This window comes from Mus caroli, chromosome 14 (genome assembly GCF_900094665.2).
Source record: "Mus caroli chromosome 14, CAROLI_EIJ_v1.1, whole genome shotgun sequence".
NCBI lineage: Eukaryota > Metazoa > Chordata > Mammalia > Rodentia > Muridae > Mus > Mus caroli.
Window position 1 is genome coordinate 93,306,633 of NC_034583.1, and position 20,442 is coordinate 93,327,074.

At 37.8% G+C, this 20,442-nt stretch overlaps 1 protein-coding gene across 2 annotated transcripts in view; it reads right to left on the reverse strand.

Moving 5' to 3' along the window:
• The window catches only part of Mycbp2 (MYC binding protein 2), a 237,483-nt gene that overhangs the window by 125,572 nt on the left and 91,469 nt on the right, over nt 1–20,442 (reverse strand). For both annotated transcript variants that reach the window (XM_029468874.1, XM_021181915.2), the window contains exons 21-26: nt 12,949–13,066; nt 8,890–9,094; nt 8,267–8,420; nt 3,695–3,867; nt 2,968–3,093; nt 2,758–2,885 (exon numbers count right to left, since the gene is read on the reverse strand). In XM_029468874.1, the coding sequence (XP_029324734.1) occupies nt 2,758–2,885; nt 2,968–3,093; nt 3,695–3,867; nt 8,267–8,420; nt 8,890–9,094; nt 12,949–13,066 (904 nt within the window). The remainder of the gene's footprint in view (nt 1–2,757; nt 2,886–2,967; nt 3,094–3,694; nt 3,868–8,266; nt 8,421–8,889; nt 9,095–12,948; nt 13,067–20,442) is intronic.

A 20,442-nucleotide genomic window follows, 5' to 3' on the forward strand; every position in this document is an offset into this window, starting at 1 on the left:
AAAAAAAAAGAAAGAGATCTTTTTAAAAACTGGGCTAATATGAAAATGAGACTTTTCAGATACAAGCCCCTAAACACTTACCCAATACAAAGCTTTCAGCCCCGAAATGAGACTCCAGACTATATTTATATATTTATGCATTTCTATATGTGACACTAATAATAAAGAGATTGAGAAGGAGTGAAGGGCAACTGGGAGAGGTTGGGAGGAGGAGTCCTGAAAGGGATTTGAGGGCAGACCTGGAAGGTAGAGGGAGTGATCAATTATAATTTAATTAACATTTTCTAAGCAAAATGGGCTAACATTTGTAAAAACATTTATTTCTAGAGAGTTATAGCAGGTAAACAGCAACAACAGCAGGTAAGACATTAAAATGCATTTAAAATTACTGAACATTACTAAGCCTATATTTCAACTTTTCGACTATACCCTAGGGCCTACAAACCTGTTTCTATGATCAGACTTTACAGACTCTCTCTCCCAGGGACCCCAGTATTCTTTGTTCTAAAGTAAAGTGATCATTGGCCCCTTCTTGCAGCCTCACTCTGTACAGGGGCAGGGACTCTCACTCCACTGCCCACAGAAAAGCATATGCTTCCATTTCCCTGACATCACTGTAAAAAAAGACTGTCAGCTCAACCACACTCTTATTTCTGGCTGGGAATTTTAATAATCCTGAACTAATTCAACTTATATATAATAGCTTGTCTCTTATCTTTTGTAGTGGGAGAGAATGAACTCAGGTCCTGACATGCTCACAAACGCACTTCCACTCAGTAACGCCTTCACAAGAGTATCTGATGAGAATATCCCAGTGTAAAACTTCTCAGTGCTTTTCCTTCTTTTCTGAGATAATCTTACAACCATTTGTCTCTTCCATTGATACTCAACAAATACTTCTAAACTCATACAACACGCCAGTCACGGCTTTAGGAACCGTAAGGTAAAAAGTACAGATCATTAAAACAAACAAACAAAAACAAACAAAAGGAGCTATCAGTTTCTGTTTGTGACAGGGAATAGGATTTCTGATTTTAAGTGGACTCATCAGAGTCAAGGTCAAAGGTGATGAGGAAGTGAGACATGCAGGAAGAGTTGTAGCTAGAGAGAAGAACAAGTACCAAGGTCCTGACATTTCATTGCTTGGCATATCTGAGAAATAAGCAAGTACTAGAAAGCAGAGGACAGTGACACAGGAAGCATACATAAAATCAGAGGTGTTCCAGTGAATTCTCATAGACTCTAGTTCCGTTAAAGCATTGGTTCTCAACCTGTGGGCCACAAGCAATTTGTGGGTCGCATGTCAGATATCCTGAATATCAGAAATTTACGTTCAATTCATAACTATCAAATTAGTTATGAAGGAACAAAAAAATAATTTTAAGGCTGGCAGTCACCACAGCTGAGGTACTAGATGAATGAGTGGCAGCACCAGGAGGTGAGAAGCACTGCTCTAATGTCTTCTTCAGTCATAGGGCAGAAACACACTGTGATATTCCACCCCTCAAAAGTTCTCTAGGCACAAGGGAGAAACATACATCATCTTGAAGAGCTTGGTGGATGTTACCAAATGTACTAATAAATATAAATCATCCACGCCATGTAAATCATCCTGACGAGTTGGCTGGGTATTAGCTACTAAACTACACGACTCACTGATTCACTGANTCAAACCATTTCGAACCATTCTGAAGATGGTGGACTAAAATACATGCAGACTGAAACTACCGTGTTTTTAGTATAAGCAGACATGCTAGAGGTATTCTTAACTTTTATTCTATTCAGATGATTCCTATAACTCTAAGAACTTTAACTTTTACCGAATTCATTCCTATAGTGTCTGAAAAATTTAAAGTATACATACTAACATCAACATTATAAGTAAACATTTTTAAGTTTTCAGTTCTGGTTGAGATTTATGTACATTATCCTCAAAAATAATAAAGAGCTTTAATATATTAGATTTGGGGTATTATAGAGTGATCTAAAAAAAAAAAAAAAAAAACTCTCACAAAAGAGACTGAACTAAACTTTCTTGCAAAACATGATACTGGAATTAGGGCAGACCTTGCAGTGTGAGCTTCTTAGTGAAGAAGCGGATGCCTATAGACACTGAGTGTCCACACTAGTAAGGAGAAACAAAAAACAGACAGGTAATCTCCACACGGTGACTGCTAGGTCTTCAGGAGATAAGGTGTGGGAAACAGCAGGAAACTAGCACACTAGCCTTGAGCTCGCCTCGAGTGCTTTCTGCTCAGCCTCCCATGTCTCTAGGCTTACAAGCCTGAGCCAGCACACCAGGCCGGCTTAAACTTTCATACAAGACAGATCCCTCCATCATCTCACTTCATCCCTAGTTCCCATCTGGATGAGTGTGGAGGAGGGTGCCTGTTTACTTAATAACTGACAACAAAAAGTGTAGAAGACTTTTCTATACAGAACAGATTTGTACCCTGTTACTAAATCGGCTCTGGGAAGGCATCCACATACAACACTGCAACCAACTAACGGCTTGGAAGCTCAGCACAAAGCAATGACAGTGGCTAGGAAGCCTTCTTCAATTTTCAATTCTAAAAACTCATTTTCTCCTTTTGTACACATTTTTTTTTTTTGAGTAAGAGTTTAACAATGTTTCCTTTCTCTAAAGGATCCATTAATAACAAACCAAGGGAAAAGGGGAAAAGAAAATGCACAATGAGACAACGAGGCCAAGCAAATGTCTTCCGATGAAACAGTTACAGTATCATGAACCTTTACCTTAATTTTAGCAGTATATTCTCCTCTTCCTCCAAACAGGCCAAGACCACCAAGTAAAATGTCAGTGTCAGCACTAAAACGTATGGCTTCTACTGAATGGGCAGAGTAACCCCAGCCCCCGCCATGACCTGAAAGATGAAAATCATGAGGTTTAGAAGCTGCCTGTATTTCTATGAGTAGACAGCGTGTGCTAAGTCTCAGCATACATACTTTCAAACCTGTTGACTACACTGTAGTCCTCCTTGGAATAGACCTTCATCACTGCTTGGGTCTCCTCCTCTGTACTTGCAATGCCCATCTTTAAGTCCTGCATAGCAGCCAAAGTGTCAAGACAACCTAAGGCAAGCAACAAGTAAAATTCAGACCCTGAAGTGAAAACGTCCTATCAGACCGATGTTATTAATGAATGCTGTATTAATTAGTAGTATTAATCTGAACTCTCATCTGGTCATGACATGTGGAAGGCAAACTTTACCCATAGACTCATCTCTCCAGGTCTTAAATGAGATTTTCTAAAGGCACCACAAGACATATGAATGTGGGCTGATTTAAAAAGAAGAAAGAAACCTAGCAACTAGTTATCTCAAAAGCTCTGTATCTCTAATTAAATAAAGATATACTTAAATTAAATACTATGAAAACTTATCTCTATATATCTAAAAGTTTATGTGTTCAAGTTTCTTTTTCACTTTATTAAGAAAATTATACTTTGGGGGATTCTTTATAGTTAGGCATTCATTGATCTTTCATGATATTCTTTGAGAATCTCTGTACCATTTCATAGAGGACAAACTTCTTAGGTAATTAAATTTATTTTGTGACTTGAATCCATTATTATTTAACAGGCACGACATACTAATTTAACTATTAAAAAAATCCTGACCATTAGCACAGCATATAAGAATGCCATTCAGCTGGCATCAAAGGGCAGCCCTACCCAGGATATGCAAGGCTGCGTGAGAACGGGTGGTAAGAGCCCTTGATCCTGTTGGCAGAGCAAGTTCAGGACTTAGAATACTACATCTGGACTGCATGTCTGTTGCAGAGGGAAGTCTGGCATCAGCAACCACGGCATTGTAACACCAGAGCTCTCTGGTGCTTGGTCGAAACCTATAGAGAAATAATTACAGCACTTTTAACACTTCAAATTACTTTGCAAATTTCTAAATTGAAATTGACTATAAAATAAATAATATTGCTAGTATACATAGGAAAATACATAGCTAAGCTAAATACATGACTAAAGTAATTTACTACAAAAACTACAACATCTGAAAATAGTAATACATTATAAAACTTTATAAATACCATAGCAATTATATACTTAAATTTGATGCATACATAAAAGAATTTCTTATACCAAAATCATTTGATAAGAAATGTAAAAAATACATATATAACAAAACTATAATGTGTATGAGCACCTGTAAAACAGCAAGAGAAAATCAATACAGTAGCAAAAAAAGGAGCAAATGTTAAGGATCGCTACCCTAAGACACAGAGAAATAAACAGCAGTGAAGCACCAATTAGAAACTGGATGGAGGTCAAGTCTCAGTGTCCTCCTGCATTAGTCTCTGATTATCCCACTCGCGGTAAATCGTCAAGAGGTCAGGAAAAGACTAAGTGAGAGTTATTATCTAATGAATACAGAGTTTCATTTTAGCACAATGAAAATGCTCAAGAACTCTTTAGTCTAACAATCTGAATATTTTTAATTACACTGCATCTACACATTTTTTTAAAAAGGACAATAAGGCTTATGTTCCATTTTTATCAAAATGTATTGTTTTTAAGCATTTGTATTTTTAAATTGAATAAATTAATAAATGTTTAAAAAATAAACAATTCATTAACATAGAATTATCTCACTTTTCCCTTCCCTTTCCTCCTTTAACCCCTCCCTGCAACTGTCCCACAGATTAAAAAAAGATTTTAAAAAATTTTTTTATTAGATATTTTCTTCATTTACATTTCAAATGCTATCCCAAAAGTTCCCTATACCCTCCCCCGCCCTGCTTCCCTACCCACCAACTCCCAATTCCTGGCCCTGGCATTCCCCTGTACTGGGGCATATAAAGTTTGCAAGAGCAAGGGGCCTCTCTTCCCAGTGATGGCCGACTAGGCCATCTTCTGCTACATATGCAGCTAGAGACAGGAGCTCTGGGGTACTGGTTAGAATAATACTCTAAACAAATAAACATATAAAAAAGCTTCTATAATTATTATGAGTATCATTGCATCACTACTTTTGAAAACTGTTATGAATATAACTTTCTACACAATCATTTTCTCTCTGGTTGGTTTAATAATTATCTTCTGATCTTTATTGTTCTGTTGTAGCAATACATTCTTTTGACTGCAGATAATCAAAAGTACAGTTTTTAGTATTTGAGGATTTAAATCTCCTTGTTTCTAGTGAATATTTAGGCATTTCCTCTGCAGTGCTGACTTTCCTTTGCCATCTCTAGTGCCTGGACTGAGAGGATAATACTTCCTCTATGATGTCCTTTAGACTCTCACATTAAAGCCTTTACCTAGCTAAACATTCAGAGTCACCTATTTGTGCCCTGCTGTACTAGTAAGGGTAGTAATGCCCTTTCATGCAGCACTTTTTCCAATCTTTTCAAAAATGTTTACATGTATATGTATGCGTGTGCTGCCTGCATATGTGAGTGTGTGTGTGTGTCTGTATGTGTGTGCATTCTATGTGAGTACATGGTGCTTGTAGAAGCCAAACGATGGTCCAATCAATAATTTATCGATGCACCTTAAGGCCTTGCAACAAATCAAACCAAAAGAAGTGGACAGAAATAAATAAATCAGGGCAGAAATTAATACAATAGAAAAATTAAAAAATGACTAAAAGAAAACAAAATAAAAAGCTGGTTCTTTGAAAAGATAAATAACATTAACAAATCCATAGCCAAACTAACCAAAAGAGAAAGAATATCTAAATTAAGAAAAATAGAGATGAAAGGGGATATGTGACAATATATAGAAATGAAATATGAAAACCATAAGGCCACACATTAAAACAAACCTATATCCCACTAATTGACAAATATAAAAGAAATTGATGAATTTCTAGATACATGAGATCTACCAAAATGAAGCAACAATTTAAATGAATAACTGAAAATAAACAATTTAAACAAATTGAAAGAAAGAATTTACAAAGATATAGATCTAACAATACTGAATCAGTAATAGAATATTGCCTAATAATCAATCCATCAATAAACAAACAAAATCAAAGGCCAGGACCAAATAGATTCGCAGCAGAATTCAACAAGACTTTCAGAGAAAATCTAACATAATACTAATTATAGCCGGGCGGTGGTGGCGCACGCCTTTAATCCCAGCACTCGGGAGGCAGAGGCAGGCGGACTTCTGAGTTCAAGGCCAGCCTGGTCTACAAAGTGAGTTCCAGGACAGCCAGGGCTACACAGAGAAACCCTTCTCGAAAAACCAATCCCGCCCCCCTGCAAAAAAAAAAAAAAAACCCATAATACTAATTATATTCAAATCATTCCGAAAGATGACAAAGAAAGGAATTCTTCCAAACTCTTTATAAAGCCAGAACTAACCACTCTCATACCAAAACCGTAACCTGCAGCAGGAAGACAGGGCGTCAAATGAAGGAAGGAGGGGCATCCCACAGTCACAACTCTGACCCATAATTGTTCCTGTCTGAAAGAATTACAGGGATGGAAATGGAAAGGAGCCTGAGGAAAAGAAGGTCCAGCGACAGGCCTAAATTGGAATCCAACTCAAGGGGAGGTCCCAAGGCCTGACACTATCACTGAGGCTATGGAGCACTCACAAAAAGGGACCTATCATGGATGTCCCCCGAAAGATCAAATGAGCAGCTGAAAGAGTCAGATATAGATATTTGCATTCAACCAATGGACAGAAGCAGCTGACCCCTGTTGTTGAATTAGGGGAGGCTGAAAGAAGCTGAGGAGAAGGTCCATCCTGTAGGAGGACCAGCAGTCTCAATCTGGATCCCGAGATCTCTCAAACACTGGATCACCAAACAGGCAGTAAACACCAGCTGACATGAGGCTCCCAACACACATATAGTAGAGGACTTCCGGGTCTGTATTCATTCAGAAATGATGCACCTAACCCTCAAGAGACTGGAGGCCCCAGGGGGTTTAGAAGTCAGGTGGGGTGGGGAGCATCCACATGGAGACAGGGGGTGGGGAGGAGATATGGGATTTGGAACAGTAGGGACAGGGGGAGGGGAATAAAATATGGAGTGTAAAATAAATAAATAAATAAATAAATAAACAAACAACAAAAAAAAAAAAAAAAGAAAATTACCAACTGCTTTCCCTCATGAGCATAGATGCTAAAGCTTATCAATAAAATACTTAAATGTGAGTAGTAAGAGGAAGGTTTATAGTCTATGACTACTTTTGACTCAGTAATCCTACTTTTTTAAAAAAACAAATTTCTAATTTGTTTGTTGTGTGTTTGTATGTATCTGTAGACACAGTGAGATGTGGATGTCAGAAGACAACTATAAGAGTCAGCTGCTTCTCCCTCTACCATGTGTGTCCCTTGGGATAAAGTTAGAATAGAATTTGTCAGATATAACTAAATATCATAACCTACTTTGATATCTCCAGTAAATGTCATAACCCACTGAGCTTTCTCACCGGCCCAGCAATCTCACTTGTTCTTTTATCTAAAAAATAATTTTTAAGTGATTACGTGTGTGTGTGTGTGCGCGCGCGTGCTGGGGTGTAGATAGATGCACATGAATGCAGGCACCTACAGAGCTCAGAAGAGGTGCAGAATCCCTGGAGCTCGGGTTACACATTGCTATAAACTAAGCCTTATGAGGATGCTGGAAACTGGAGCAAGAGGAGCACTGAATCCCTGAGCCACTTCTCCAGCCCTGAAATCAGGTTTCTTAAAGGTCACAGCACAAGGATTTGTTTAGTTTATGTGATGTAACCCTAAGGTAGGCATCAGTGGTTCTGTGAAGCATCCTAGGAAAACATAACTTTAAAAATAATCTAGAATGTTTGCTAACAGATAAGTAGTGTCTTAGTTAGGGTTTTACTGCTGTGAACAGACACCATGACCAAGGCAACTCTTATAAGGACAGCATTTAATTGGGGATGGCTTATAGGCTCAGATATTTAATCCACTATTATCAAGGCAGAAACACAGCAGAGTCCAGGCAGATATAGTGCAAGAAGAGTTGAGAGTTCTACATCTTCATCTAAAGGCTGCCAGAAAACTACTGGCTTCCAGGCAGCCAGGATGAGGGTCTTAAAGCCCACACCCACAGTGCCATATCTATTCCAGAAAGGCCACACCTACTCAAAGTGCCACTCCCTAGGCCAAACATATACAAACCCTCACAAGTACTCCCTGTTAAACATTTATTTCTAACTTCGTGAAGAAGAAACCTAGAAACAAATTCTGTAGCATCCCGTTTTTGTTTGTTTGTTTGTTTTATTGGTACTGTATTTTATAAAGACACATGCTTACCTCCAAAGCACATCATATACAGGATCAAGACACACACCAAATCCTTGCAGGTCTTCTTGTTCAGAGTCATTGAAAGTTTTACAACTTCCATCAACTTTATTTATCAGAAGACATTTAAATGGTGGAGGTTCTGATATGGAAGCAGGAACCAGGCCTTATGAAAATATAAGTAAATATAATTTTGCTTTGCATTACCTTTATACATTCCTCCAAGCCCACAAGGAATGTAGTATTATTACAATTTCATACATACAGAAGCTGATATATGTCTAATAAGTTTAAACGGAGTCTTTTTTAAATGACAGAATGAAAACACCTCTGACTATGTCTGTTACAAATGTTCTTGTTATGCTAAGCCTGCACTGTGTAATTTATTGTCATGGGCATTGGTTTAAGTGCGATCACCATAATCTCTCAAAAAAATTAATTTCAATTATTTACTTAAAGATTAAATGTAGAAAGTCACTTACTCATGGTAATATAAGTCTGATCAATTTACAACATAGCTCCTGGTTCTGCCATTGCCTGGATTACTCTGGTTCTTAAATATCCCTATTATTTTTCTATAACACACGCACATAAAAAGATACAGCCGTATCTCATTAGAAAGACAAGCTATTTACCTATTATGTGTTTGCTAGCAAAAATTTCTGATGTTGCAAGTACATGAGAATTTATAAGTGCTTCATCAATTCTTAAGAAAGTCTGGTCCCCACTCGCACCGATCCAAGTGGCCTTCCGTCCATATTTTGATCCAATGTTAGGCATGGGAGCTGGCTTTGCATTCCAGTATGGTATATCCAAAATGGGTCTTCCCAGTTGTCCTTTCTAAAAGTTAAATAAATCATATTAGTATTATTGCTGGATAATCTCCAGGATATTTAAGGTTATAACTGTCTATAAAATAACTATATGAAATCATATTTTTATGAACTTTTAGTTTTTTTAAATAAATAAATGTGGAATTTGGACCTAATACCTTAAAAGTAATAATTTCTATTATTTCTAGATAATCTCCTTTTAACAATACATAAAGTATATGTTTGTATTAATTGAAATATTTTCCATATAAGGAATGCTTCCAAAATACTCTGTAGTCACCCATTTTTAAATTTAAAGTATCTTACATATACAATGCCTGAAACATACTGCTACAAAGGATTCCTCCAAAACAATCACTTTGACATTTTAAGTTAACAGTGTAAAAGGAAGTCATTCTTAATCTCAGACAGTGTGAGGACATTTTGTGATAAGATTAAAGTTTGGAACTGAGAATAAACTTAGAAAAATATTCAATGAAGTTGTTATGTAAAGTTTTAGTTATTTCGTTTATGTTTTAAGATAAACAGTAGGAATAAGGTGTATGTTCCAAACAAGTTAACTCACTTAAAAAGTATAGCTGCCTAAAGGTAGTTGGTTAGCTAAAAATGCATTTCAAAAGAAGTAGGGGCTTTCTCACTACAGAAGAACACTGACACTGGATTAGGTGACATTGACCCATGTGGATCAAGAGCAGTCTCTCACATCACTCTCCTTTCAGAAACCCCTGAGGAGAGAAAATACTACCTCATGGCCCCAGAACCACTTAACACAAGCTCACCAGTGAGGATAACTGACAAAGCATGGACAGAAAAGCAACACCTTAGCAATGAGGTAACACAGGCTACTGCAAACATTCAAGTCCCCACACAATTGCCAGGTTCCTAGGAAAAGGTCTACTCCTTCAACATCATAGCCAGAAATCAAAACAGGCCAACTACAGATGCAGCTAAGCCTTCCCTAGGAAGAGAACCTAGTGAAGGAGAAGACATTATACACTAAGAGAAGTAGCCTTTTTCAATGGCCATTTTTTTTTTGACAAAGGAAAAAAAAAGCATTAGAAGGTGAACAATGAAAGAAGCACACAATATTCATATATATTCTGTTCTGGGAGGAAAAGAAAGACAGACTGACAATTAAAATAAGCATGTATTGCCTTACCACCACCCAACAAATATGAAGAAAAACAGTGAGAAATATAGATACCTAGACAACCCCATAGGGACCCAAGAGTGTGGTGAAAAGTCAGACATACATAAAGCCACAGAAATCTGCAACTAGAATGTTAGTCTAGAAAACCATAGTGACTGATTCACATTACCCACCTAAAGACACAGAGCCAACAGAACAGATAAATAAGTATATGACTTAAACTTTTAACTGTACTAGGAGTCTGAAGAAATCTTGACTTGAAACCAGAGAAAACCAATACCCTAGTTCTCTCTGATCTGTCCAGAAAGCCTAAGGGTCCCGGAGGCACAACAGAGGAGGCTAAAGAGGAGGACTGAATAGAGAGGACATGGAAAAGGGATAGTTGTCCTTCAAGAGATAAAAGCAGACCCTTAGTAGGAATGTGGTAAATAGGTCAAGACACTTAGTTCATAGCACCAACTTGAAATCTAGCAGATCCTTGGTCAGCTATCAGATCAGTGCCAATTAAAAGGCACAACAGCACATTCTGTTGTCAAAGCACGAGAAAGCTACTCTCACATGCAGCTTAAAAATAATAGACTGTTAGCACTCAGAAACCTACCAAGTCTTTTTGACCCACCAACTTTTGACCCAAAATTCTCACTTCTTAGAGTTAAACTAAAAGATAGCCTTCTAATAAAATTATTATGTAATTAAAATGTAAAGTACATAAATATCCAAGTGTAAGAACCTGGAACATTATAGCATAGACACAGAGTGGCGTGCGGATGCGGTAAAGTCAGCTATCTTTGAGGAACTCCAGTAGACTGCTCAGCAGGCCTGGCACCGTGATATGAAAACTCCTAAGGCATAAGCAGTTCCGAATCCTCAGAAGTAAGACAAACATAATAGAACCTAGCTTCACTAAACATGCGCTTGCCTCATGCACATTCACATACTTACTCTCATGATCCTCTCCTTTTATTTAAAAGTTTAGAGGCAGAAAGGGTCGGAGGTATGGTATGATTATAATCTCAAAAAATAAATTAATTAAATATTTTCATGAAATAAAAAGAGGAGACCGATGTTAAAGTTTTAAAAAGGTTAATATTTGATTATCAAACATGATTAAATAGAGACCTAGTTGAGGAAGAAGAACATCGGCCTCTTCCTTTTGGATTCCTTAAGAAAATAATAGCAAACCAAATCGTAGCCAAGTAAGGTACAGTAGGCCTGTAACCCTAGAATTCAGAAGTCTAAGGCAGAAGGATTATGAACCCAAGGCCTTATCTTACTAACACCAGAAAAGGATATGTAAGAAAATATAACTATATAAGCATTATGTGCCAAGATATGTCCAGAATATTAGAAGATAAAGAAAGTTACATTTTTTATGTCTTATTCTCTACAAGTACCATTGAAACACCAGATAACCACGGCCAGAATACATAATGGATGTCCTGAAAAAAAATTAAAATACCTGCCAAAGATTTTTTTAATTGCTCCAAAGCCTGTAACAAAGGAGAGGTAAGGTCTGCGTGAACTGATGGAGTGAGGCAGCTATTATTGTCAACTTGACAGGATCTACGATCAATTTGCAGACAAAACTCTGGGCACATCTGTGAACCAAGTTTCTATACTGGTTCAACTGGGATGAGAAACTCCATCTTATTAGAAGGCAGTAGCTCTCTATGGGGAAAAGCACAAAGCAAACTGAGCATGGTGGCACATGGCTTTAATCTCAGCACTCAGGAGGTAAGCCAACACAGGTAGATTTCTGTGAGTTGGTTCCAGATTGCTCTACATAGAGTTCTAGTAAGGGCTTTTTCTGAAACAGCTCATTGCAAAAACAGAAGAAAAAGAGGAGGCAGGGCTGAGGAAGAGGAGAGAAGGAGGGAAGAAGGCAAGCAGAAAACTGAAGGCAGATGCTCTGTGGTCCTTAGGATCCTGTCGCCAAGCCTAAACTTTTGCAACAGACTATATCCATTTTACATTTTAATTATTTCTCAAAAAACAGGGTGTATAGGCCCTGAAGCGTAACATTCAAGGTCATCCTGTAGCCTTCACCTCTGTGCTGGCATGTACACTTCACATATTCATGCATTCAAACTTACTCACACACTTAAAAAGACAAACATTGTTGAGTTTGGTCTCAACAGTTCTCACCTCATACAGTGTAAGCTTACAAACAGAGCCTTAGGGAGATTTTCCTTCATATTCACTACATCAAACTATAGAAAAAGAGTTTTGGGAGAGGCAATGAGAGAGATGAATAAACAAACAGATGGGAGAGGACAAAGAAAAGTAATTTTGCACTTGATGTTAGGCAAAAAGACAAGAGCCATAAATCAGATTAAACTCTAAACTTTCCAAAATTCTAAAATAGAAATAGTTCTTCATGTTAAGAAAATTTATTTCTTTATAAATTAGATGAGAAATACCTTTAAGTGGTAGATTCAGCTCCACTGACTGCTTAGAAGCTTTTGATTTGCAATAAACATGTTCAATTCTAATACAATCACTAAATTCAATAAATTCTAATGCTGAACTAGAGATGAAAATTATTTGAAAATCTGTCACTCAGGAGCTGTGTGTGTTGGGGTAGGAAGGAAATATGCATATGTAATTATCTTAATACAAGAATTTTACTGGAACCAGAAAAAAAAGCTAAAGTAGCAAATTATAAGGCAATTGTATAATACAATATTATTAATGTTTTAAAATTTCCTTACAGAAAAACTTCCAAATGTGAAGACCTGTCCATCCATTAAAAGGACTGCCGTGTGGTTGCTGCCGGCAGTGACTTGTGTGCTAGGGCCTGGCAAGGCTTGGACAAGAGTGGGGCATCCCCTAGGTTTAAGAAAAAAATAAGTCAATTTCTTACAAGAGTCAACTGAAATATAAAACAATGTATAACAGTAAAATAAGGAGTTGAAAAGGTCAAGGCACTAGTAGGTACACTCAGAAATCACTTGTTTCGGTGTGATACACCTGTCTCCATGCTAGGCACCAGGTAATCGGACAATGACTTTAAGGAAAAGATTCTTGAAATTTACTACCCTAACCATAAACACACGACTTTATCTTTTCAGAAATATGGGTGCTAACTGTAAGAGGAGAAATCTGTTTAGCCTGTACAGTAAGTGGTATATGGGTCCTCAGCAGGTATTCAATTCAGGAACCCAATGAAATAACTTTACAATCTTCTGTTCTAATTTTCAGCACATTGATGTTAAAGTAATAGTTAAGAACTCAGAGCATGCATAATGAGGAGCTCTGCAGCAGCAGCTATTCGCTCAGGATCTAGAGTTTGACAGCTAGGATTGAGTCCTACTCCTTCAAGCAGGCTATTTTACCAAATCATTCACTGTGTTTCAGTTTCTATATTAAAATACAGAGAATAATAAGAAACTGTGTTTACCCCATGTTGTTTCTGGAAACAATTAAGAAGTGTTTGGGCCCGTGCCTGACACATAGTAAACACATAATTAATGTTAAGTGTTAGGATAATGATATCCTAGTATCCTTATCTAGTTTTATAAACTATGTTATTAACCAGTTTTAGTAACCATTATCTGTAATTGAAAAAAAAATCCACTAGAAAGTAAAACACACACAGTAAGATCAAATTATACTTTGCATTTTCTTTAATTATGTACAATTTATCCACTAAAATTAGAATATAGCTAAAAATGACTTGGAAAGGAGCAAGGCTCCCAACTAGAATCACAGAAGTCATGGCATGTTCTCATAAAAATATGAACTAGGAACACTGTGTTGTGAAAAGATGGATATATTTGACAGCTAGATAAGGACCAGAACAGTCACAAACTTGTACATTTTCAGATATATAGGTGTTACCTTTATTTAACAGGAGAAATCTACTATGAACTAGTTCGCATTTGATATCTTAACAGAAATTTCATTCAGGAACTAGATGTAATAACTGATTTTATACTCTTCAGCCTTAGAAAACTGTCAAGTATGGAGAAAGGAAACAAAAAGTAGATGGTAGAAACAACTGCTTATTCTAAGAAAAAGAATGGATCTGGGCAGCTAAATTCAGAGGGGCAGAAGAAAAGAGTCTTAGGAATGCGAATGAGAAGAATTACTGAAGGAATTCCCAGAGGGGCAAACTTAGATGTTGGCTAACACTCTAGGAAGGCAGGGAGGCAGAAAACTCAGCCGCTGGGAGCAAGCAAAGCACTGAAGTGCTCAGTGTGGCTGGAGAAGAAAGAGGCACAGTCCCTTCATGCAGACCAGGAATAAAGGGACAAAGGAGAACAGACAGCTAAAAACAAAACTGAGCTGCAGGACAAGTGCACTCCATTTAAGACGGCAAATCTGAGGAAGGGTGAACACATTAAAATAGACAGACAGAGCTGGGTGTGGTGGCACACGCCTTTAATCTCAGCACTTGGGAGGCAGAGGCAGGCAGATTTCTGAGTTCAAGGCCAGCCTGGTCTACAAAGTGAGTTCCAGGACAGCCAGGGCTATACAGAGAAACCGTCTCAAAATCAACCCCGCCCCCCCCCCCCCCCCAAAAAAAAAAAATAGACAGACTTCAGAGGTCAGATGGAGCTAAGAACAGCACTGCATAGATTCTGCAGACATGCTGAGGCAGGAGGCTCAGGGAATGGTGAAGGCACATCTCCTCACAGCAGTAGGAGGGGATAATAGGAGTTGAAAATAAGGTTATAAGGTTAGTGGACGAAAAACTCTCCTGCCTTATAAGTCTTTATTTTTGTTGTGATGTGTTATGCAGATCCTGTGCTGAGAAAAGGGACTGGCGAACAGACCAGGTCACAATGAGAGAATCTGCTCAGCTGCTGGGGACAGAACAGATGGACGCTAGCTGGGAACTGAAAGAGCTCACAACTGAGACAGATCATTAGCCTTTCTAGGAAGACCACAACTGAGCTTCAGGAAAGCTGAGAGAAACGTTTTAGCTTGTTAACAAGCTTGGGACTTACCAGTAATACTTCACAGAAATTTTGTTCTATTTTTTTCTGACAAGAATGTTTACTATCAAATTCTCAAAATATCTTAAAACAGTTTGTAAAAAATAAATTAAAACAACTAAAAAGCCATGCAAACGCAGAATTACACTCATTGCAGAGGCATGAGCTGACTCTGAAATGCTATCTGTCTATATAGATATGGTGATTTAATTCTTTACAAGTCCTTAAACAATAGTTATGAAAAATACAGGCAGATTGATACATTTATGCAACATAATGTTCAGAGTGAAAAAAATGAAATGGTCTCTAAATTGATTAAGAAATAAAATGAAAGGTGAAAAAGGCTAAGAATAAAGGCTGTAGAAAGTATAGCAATGATAAACTCAGAGATCTGTGTGTGAATGGGTGCATGTGTGTGCATTTCACCGCTTTATGAGGACCAAGGTAACAAGACCATATAGGACCCTTTACACTCTACTTAAGTCACTCACCACACTAAGACCATATATTAAAACCACTGTGAACCAAATTAAATTTCCAAATAATCAAAAATGTATCTGCATAGCCAGGCAATAAAAGGAAAATAAAACAGAAGGCCATGCCTAGAAACAAATGAATAGATGATAGATAGGTAGATAGCTAGATATAGTTCTTCACTTGGTTTTCATCTAGAGAACACAGTAATATGAATGAGAACAACAGTGAAAAAGGTTGATTCTCAACTCTGAGGACAGCAAGTTTGGGCAAGAGAACAAGTGTCACTTTAGAGGTGTGCCTTGTGAATTAATGTCCTCATGTTAACATCTACTTCAATGCAAACGGGGACGGTTCATAAAGCACGGACATATGAAATGCTCCCACTGATTTTCAGTAAGAGCACTAGCAATCTGAGACCAAAAATAAGCAGGACTTGCAGGATAGGTTCTTTGAACTTCATCTATGGTACTCATGAGTTCATTTACTAAACTATTTAAAAAGAGAAGAACAAAAAAAAATAAAAATTATACCTGTGTATATGTGCATTCCATGCATTCTACATAAATTATATAGATTCTGCAATATCAGACAGGACCTGAAAACTAGAGCTCAAAGAAATGACAATCACAGCACTTATGGGAGGTGGTGAAGCAGGGATGTGACCCTTGTCTAAAGACTTTCAGACATAATAGTCAATACTGTATCTGGATACAAGGACAAGAAGAGAAAGATAAAATTCTGATACATTATCATGCTGGACAAAGCACCAGAACTACATAATTAATTCCCAAGTCTGACTTTAAGGTTACAGAGAATGGTAAATTAATTTGGAATTCAGAAACTTGAGAGCACAAACTTGAGAGAACAAAACAAAACAAATTTTAAATTTTAAAATCTTAATAGACCCTTTTCAGGAATGAATGCACAAAGTCTTATAAGCCTTCTAACATTTATTTTCGAAATGCACAAAGAATGGTATTAGTGTAGTAGAAAACAATCAAGGCAGTAAGATCAGGCTTGACTCTAGCATAGGCTATTATAGCTCTAACAGATAAATTAGCAAAAGGCATCTACAGTAATGCCTACTTTTACTTAACACTTGTTACAGGCTGGGCTGCACAATGAGTCCATGACCCACATCATCTCTGGAAGCCCACACATGCATCTAGGGAGATACATGGAATCCTACTCAAACAAAAACCTCAGGCACACAGCTAAAAAACTTGACTATGATCAGCTACTAAATGGGGAAAACAAACAAAAACCCTGCCTGAACACTCAACTAAGTCCTTAGGACAGAATGACTTACGGAAGGAGCTGGCAATAATATCTCTTTCATATCTGAGCACTATATATACACTATAATAGTCTCCTTATACCAGTCATCATGTTTTATTATGTGTTAACTAATAATGTATATTTGGTTACTAGAAACATTTAAAAATACATTCAACTACATATGTCAAGTTAACTAAACATCTATTCATGCTTTGCTTTTGTGGTAATAAGTGTGCTATAGAGGCTTTGTTTCTTGTGTGATTATCCCTCCAAGTAATTGATCAACTCCTTTCTAAATTAACATCTTTTGCAAGTCACACAGAGCTCCAAGTCAAAACTGGATTACTTAAAATTAGAAGTGGTCTGAATGAATTTCTAATCCACAAGGATAATCATGTAGGCAGGCTGCTGTGTCCCCCAGTTTAGCTCTGCCAACACCATATGTACAAGTGTTACAGCTCTGAGTGGAAAGGTATTCTGGCTGTCAGAATTCAAGGAATACCACAAAGACACACCACACAAAAACTTCACACAAAATATTTCCTGGGGCAAACTCAGGAGTGGCTAGCTGCCTCTGCAAGGAGGAGAAACAGCAGCAAACTGAGGAGAAGGCAGGCTTGTATAGGGTTTCTTAGGAGTAGAGTTTTCCAGGGTGGAGATTCCCAGGAAAGGTATTGGTAGGATTTCATGTCCTGAGCTTGAAATGAGCTCGGGGACTGGTGGGATTCCAAGTCCCAGAACTGAGGTCAGGCTTTCTGCTCTATAAACATGCACCGAGCCTTTAAGTTACTCAGTTAAGATGAAAGCATAAGGAAAACTGGTCATGCTAGAAAAGGACAATTTTGAGAAATTAAAACAGATCTCACAGGGCTGGAGATGACTCAGCACTTGGGATCACTCATTGCTCTTGCAAAAGACCTGGGTTCTGGTCCCCAGCACAGGCACATGTGGTTCACAACCAGATACAACTCCAGCTCCCTCCTTCTCTTCCTCTGGGAACACCAGTCAAACATGTGATATATGGACATACATGTAGATAGAACATCATACACATAAAATAAATAAATGCTTAATGCATTAAAAAATAGATCTTATTGGAGTTTAATGTACAAATAATTTTGTTTTAAAACCAGTATTCCTTGAAGATGATCAAATTGAGCTATCAAAACTACTAAGCATATTACTTTGATTTTCTTTCCTCAGAAACATTATAAATTCACGGATGGTGCTGACTAAAATGTTCAGGAAAACATGGGTTTTAGGTACCCTTTCATCTTAGGAGACAATATAAACATTCTTTCAACAGACTTTACATCTTAACAAACTAAGACCAGGGTCTTGTTTTATACTGCAACCTTTGCACATTGTACAGTAGTTAAAATAACCTTAGGTAGGGCTGGAATCGGAGTAGTCGCGATTATCACTCTTTCTTTCCCAAGTATGCTGTTTGGCAAGTATTTATTTGCAAAATGACAATCAAGCGCCAAGTCTTACTTTTCAGAAGGTGCTCTACTTCATACATGCCCGCCATTCTATCACATCTAAACACAATGATCTTTCTGTATAAGGCTCCAACGTGCTTACCAGGTAATTATTAGTCACAGTCATGGTAACTTGTAATAAACCTTTCTGTGCCATGAGCCTTCAGAGAGAAACAAAGTGTTGACACTTTACAGAATCATAGGCCCTATGACATGCATGCCACAGCAGTGTGGTGAGTTAACACAATTAAAACTGCTGAGTTTATTGAATACCTAGGAGAAAAAGAGTTTCTTTCTTTCAAGGGCTATAAATAAGAAATTGTAGATGTCATCTTGATTCTGACAGTGACTCAACCGTATACTATGACTATGGAGGGAGAAATGAGGCAGAGTAGAAGCAGGTTCTTATAAAACTCAACTGCTGACCTAAAGCTGACTCTCCAGAAGTGATAAATAAGTCTCTATGTAGACATAAGCAACTTTGAGTTTCGTTAAGATAACCTATTGCAGGAGCACAGAGCTGACGTACAACCTCAAATGTTATCTCTAGGTCCATAAGGCCACTCGCCTCTTGAGATACTATCAGCATGGAACATGGTGAATGCATACATGTGGGCCATTTGTACCTAAGGTAGGACTCTTTCAAAAGATTTTTCCCCTGGCTCAGAAACACCTGCTGCTCTAGCTGACATACCCTTAAAAGCTACCGCAGAATCTCCATTTTTCTTATGAAAACCTCTCTCTTTCCTGTGGGTGAGACCTGCAAGACAACTGAAAGTTCTACTTTTTGCATCTGTTACTACCCCTTTTAACTTTCGGTTTTCCTCTAAAAAAATCATGTGCACATCCAATCCTGCCTTATCTACTCCTTCATGGAAGACAGGAACTAAGAAAACAGATCTCCCCCAGCAACCACATGGTGGCTCACAACCATCTGTAATGGATTCAATGCCTTCTGGTGTGTCTGAAGACAGTAACTGTGTACTCACATACAGAAAATGAATTAATAAATCTAAAGAAAAAAGAAAGAGGGGGGAAGGAAGGAAAGAGAAAAAAGATAAAAACAGATATCCTCTCACTTTTGGCAGGAAGCTCATCTGGCTGTATTGAGGCATGTATTAGCCACCGAACAAAGGCCATAACAAAAAGGACTTGAGCTAAATTATTTCTTACCTTTGAAGAAATGATTTGTAAGGAATTGGTGTGGCAATTTATAGTGCAGAAAACTAAGCTATTTCTAATTTGTAGTTTTGTTATTCTCCATTCCAAATGGTGGTATCTATAAGAACATCTTAGATCCTGCCAGCATTCATAAATTCAACCAACCAGCTACAAGAACAGCCCAATGCCAGAGCTACACCTATCTACCTGCTTTACACAGTCACACCCTGCTGCAATACAACTGAGAAAAGTAGATATGGTTGTATTAGCAATCCAAAGTCTACGACCAACTTACGTAGGGAAGAGTAAGTATTGCTAAAGGACTTACCTCTAACAGTTGAGCTCTTACTATTTATGGTAAGTCAAAATATCAGAGTGACCAACAGGTTTCAATGTCCTTACGCAAACATTAGACAGAAATATCAGCAAGTACCCCTTCCTTCCTTCCTTCTCCTCTCCCTGCAGTGACAGGAGTGAGTCCCTGCCTTCTACATGCCTAACGACTGCCACTGAGCTGCACTCCCAGTCACACTGCAGTGACAGGAGTGAGTCCCTGCCTTCTACATGCCTAAGGACTGCCACTGAGCTACACTCCCAGTCACACTGCAAACTCTTTGCTTTATTTTGCAATACAATTCGGTATGTTCACTATCTTCCTATTGCCATGTGGAGCCTTGATTAAAAAAAGAATATCTGTAAAGAATATGGTTGGGTTTTGTGGTAATCCTACTCACTGTCATACATAAAATGCCTATCAACTGTTCACATTAACTACAAATCAGCTACCTCATATAAGCACCCAACCAGGAACCATCAAGTAATGCAGAGCTAGGTTTTCAAAAACAGCAGTAGTAGTTTCAGTAAACAC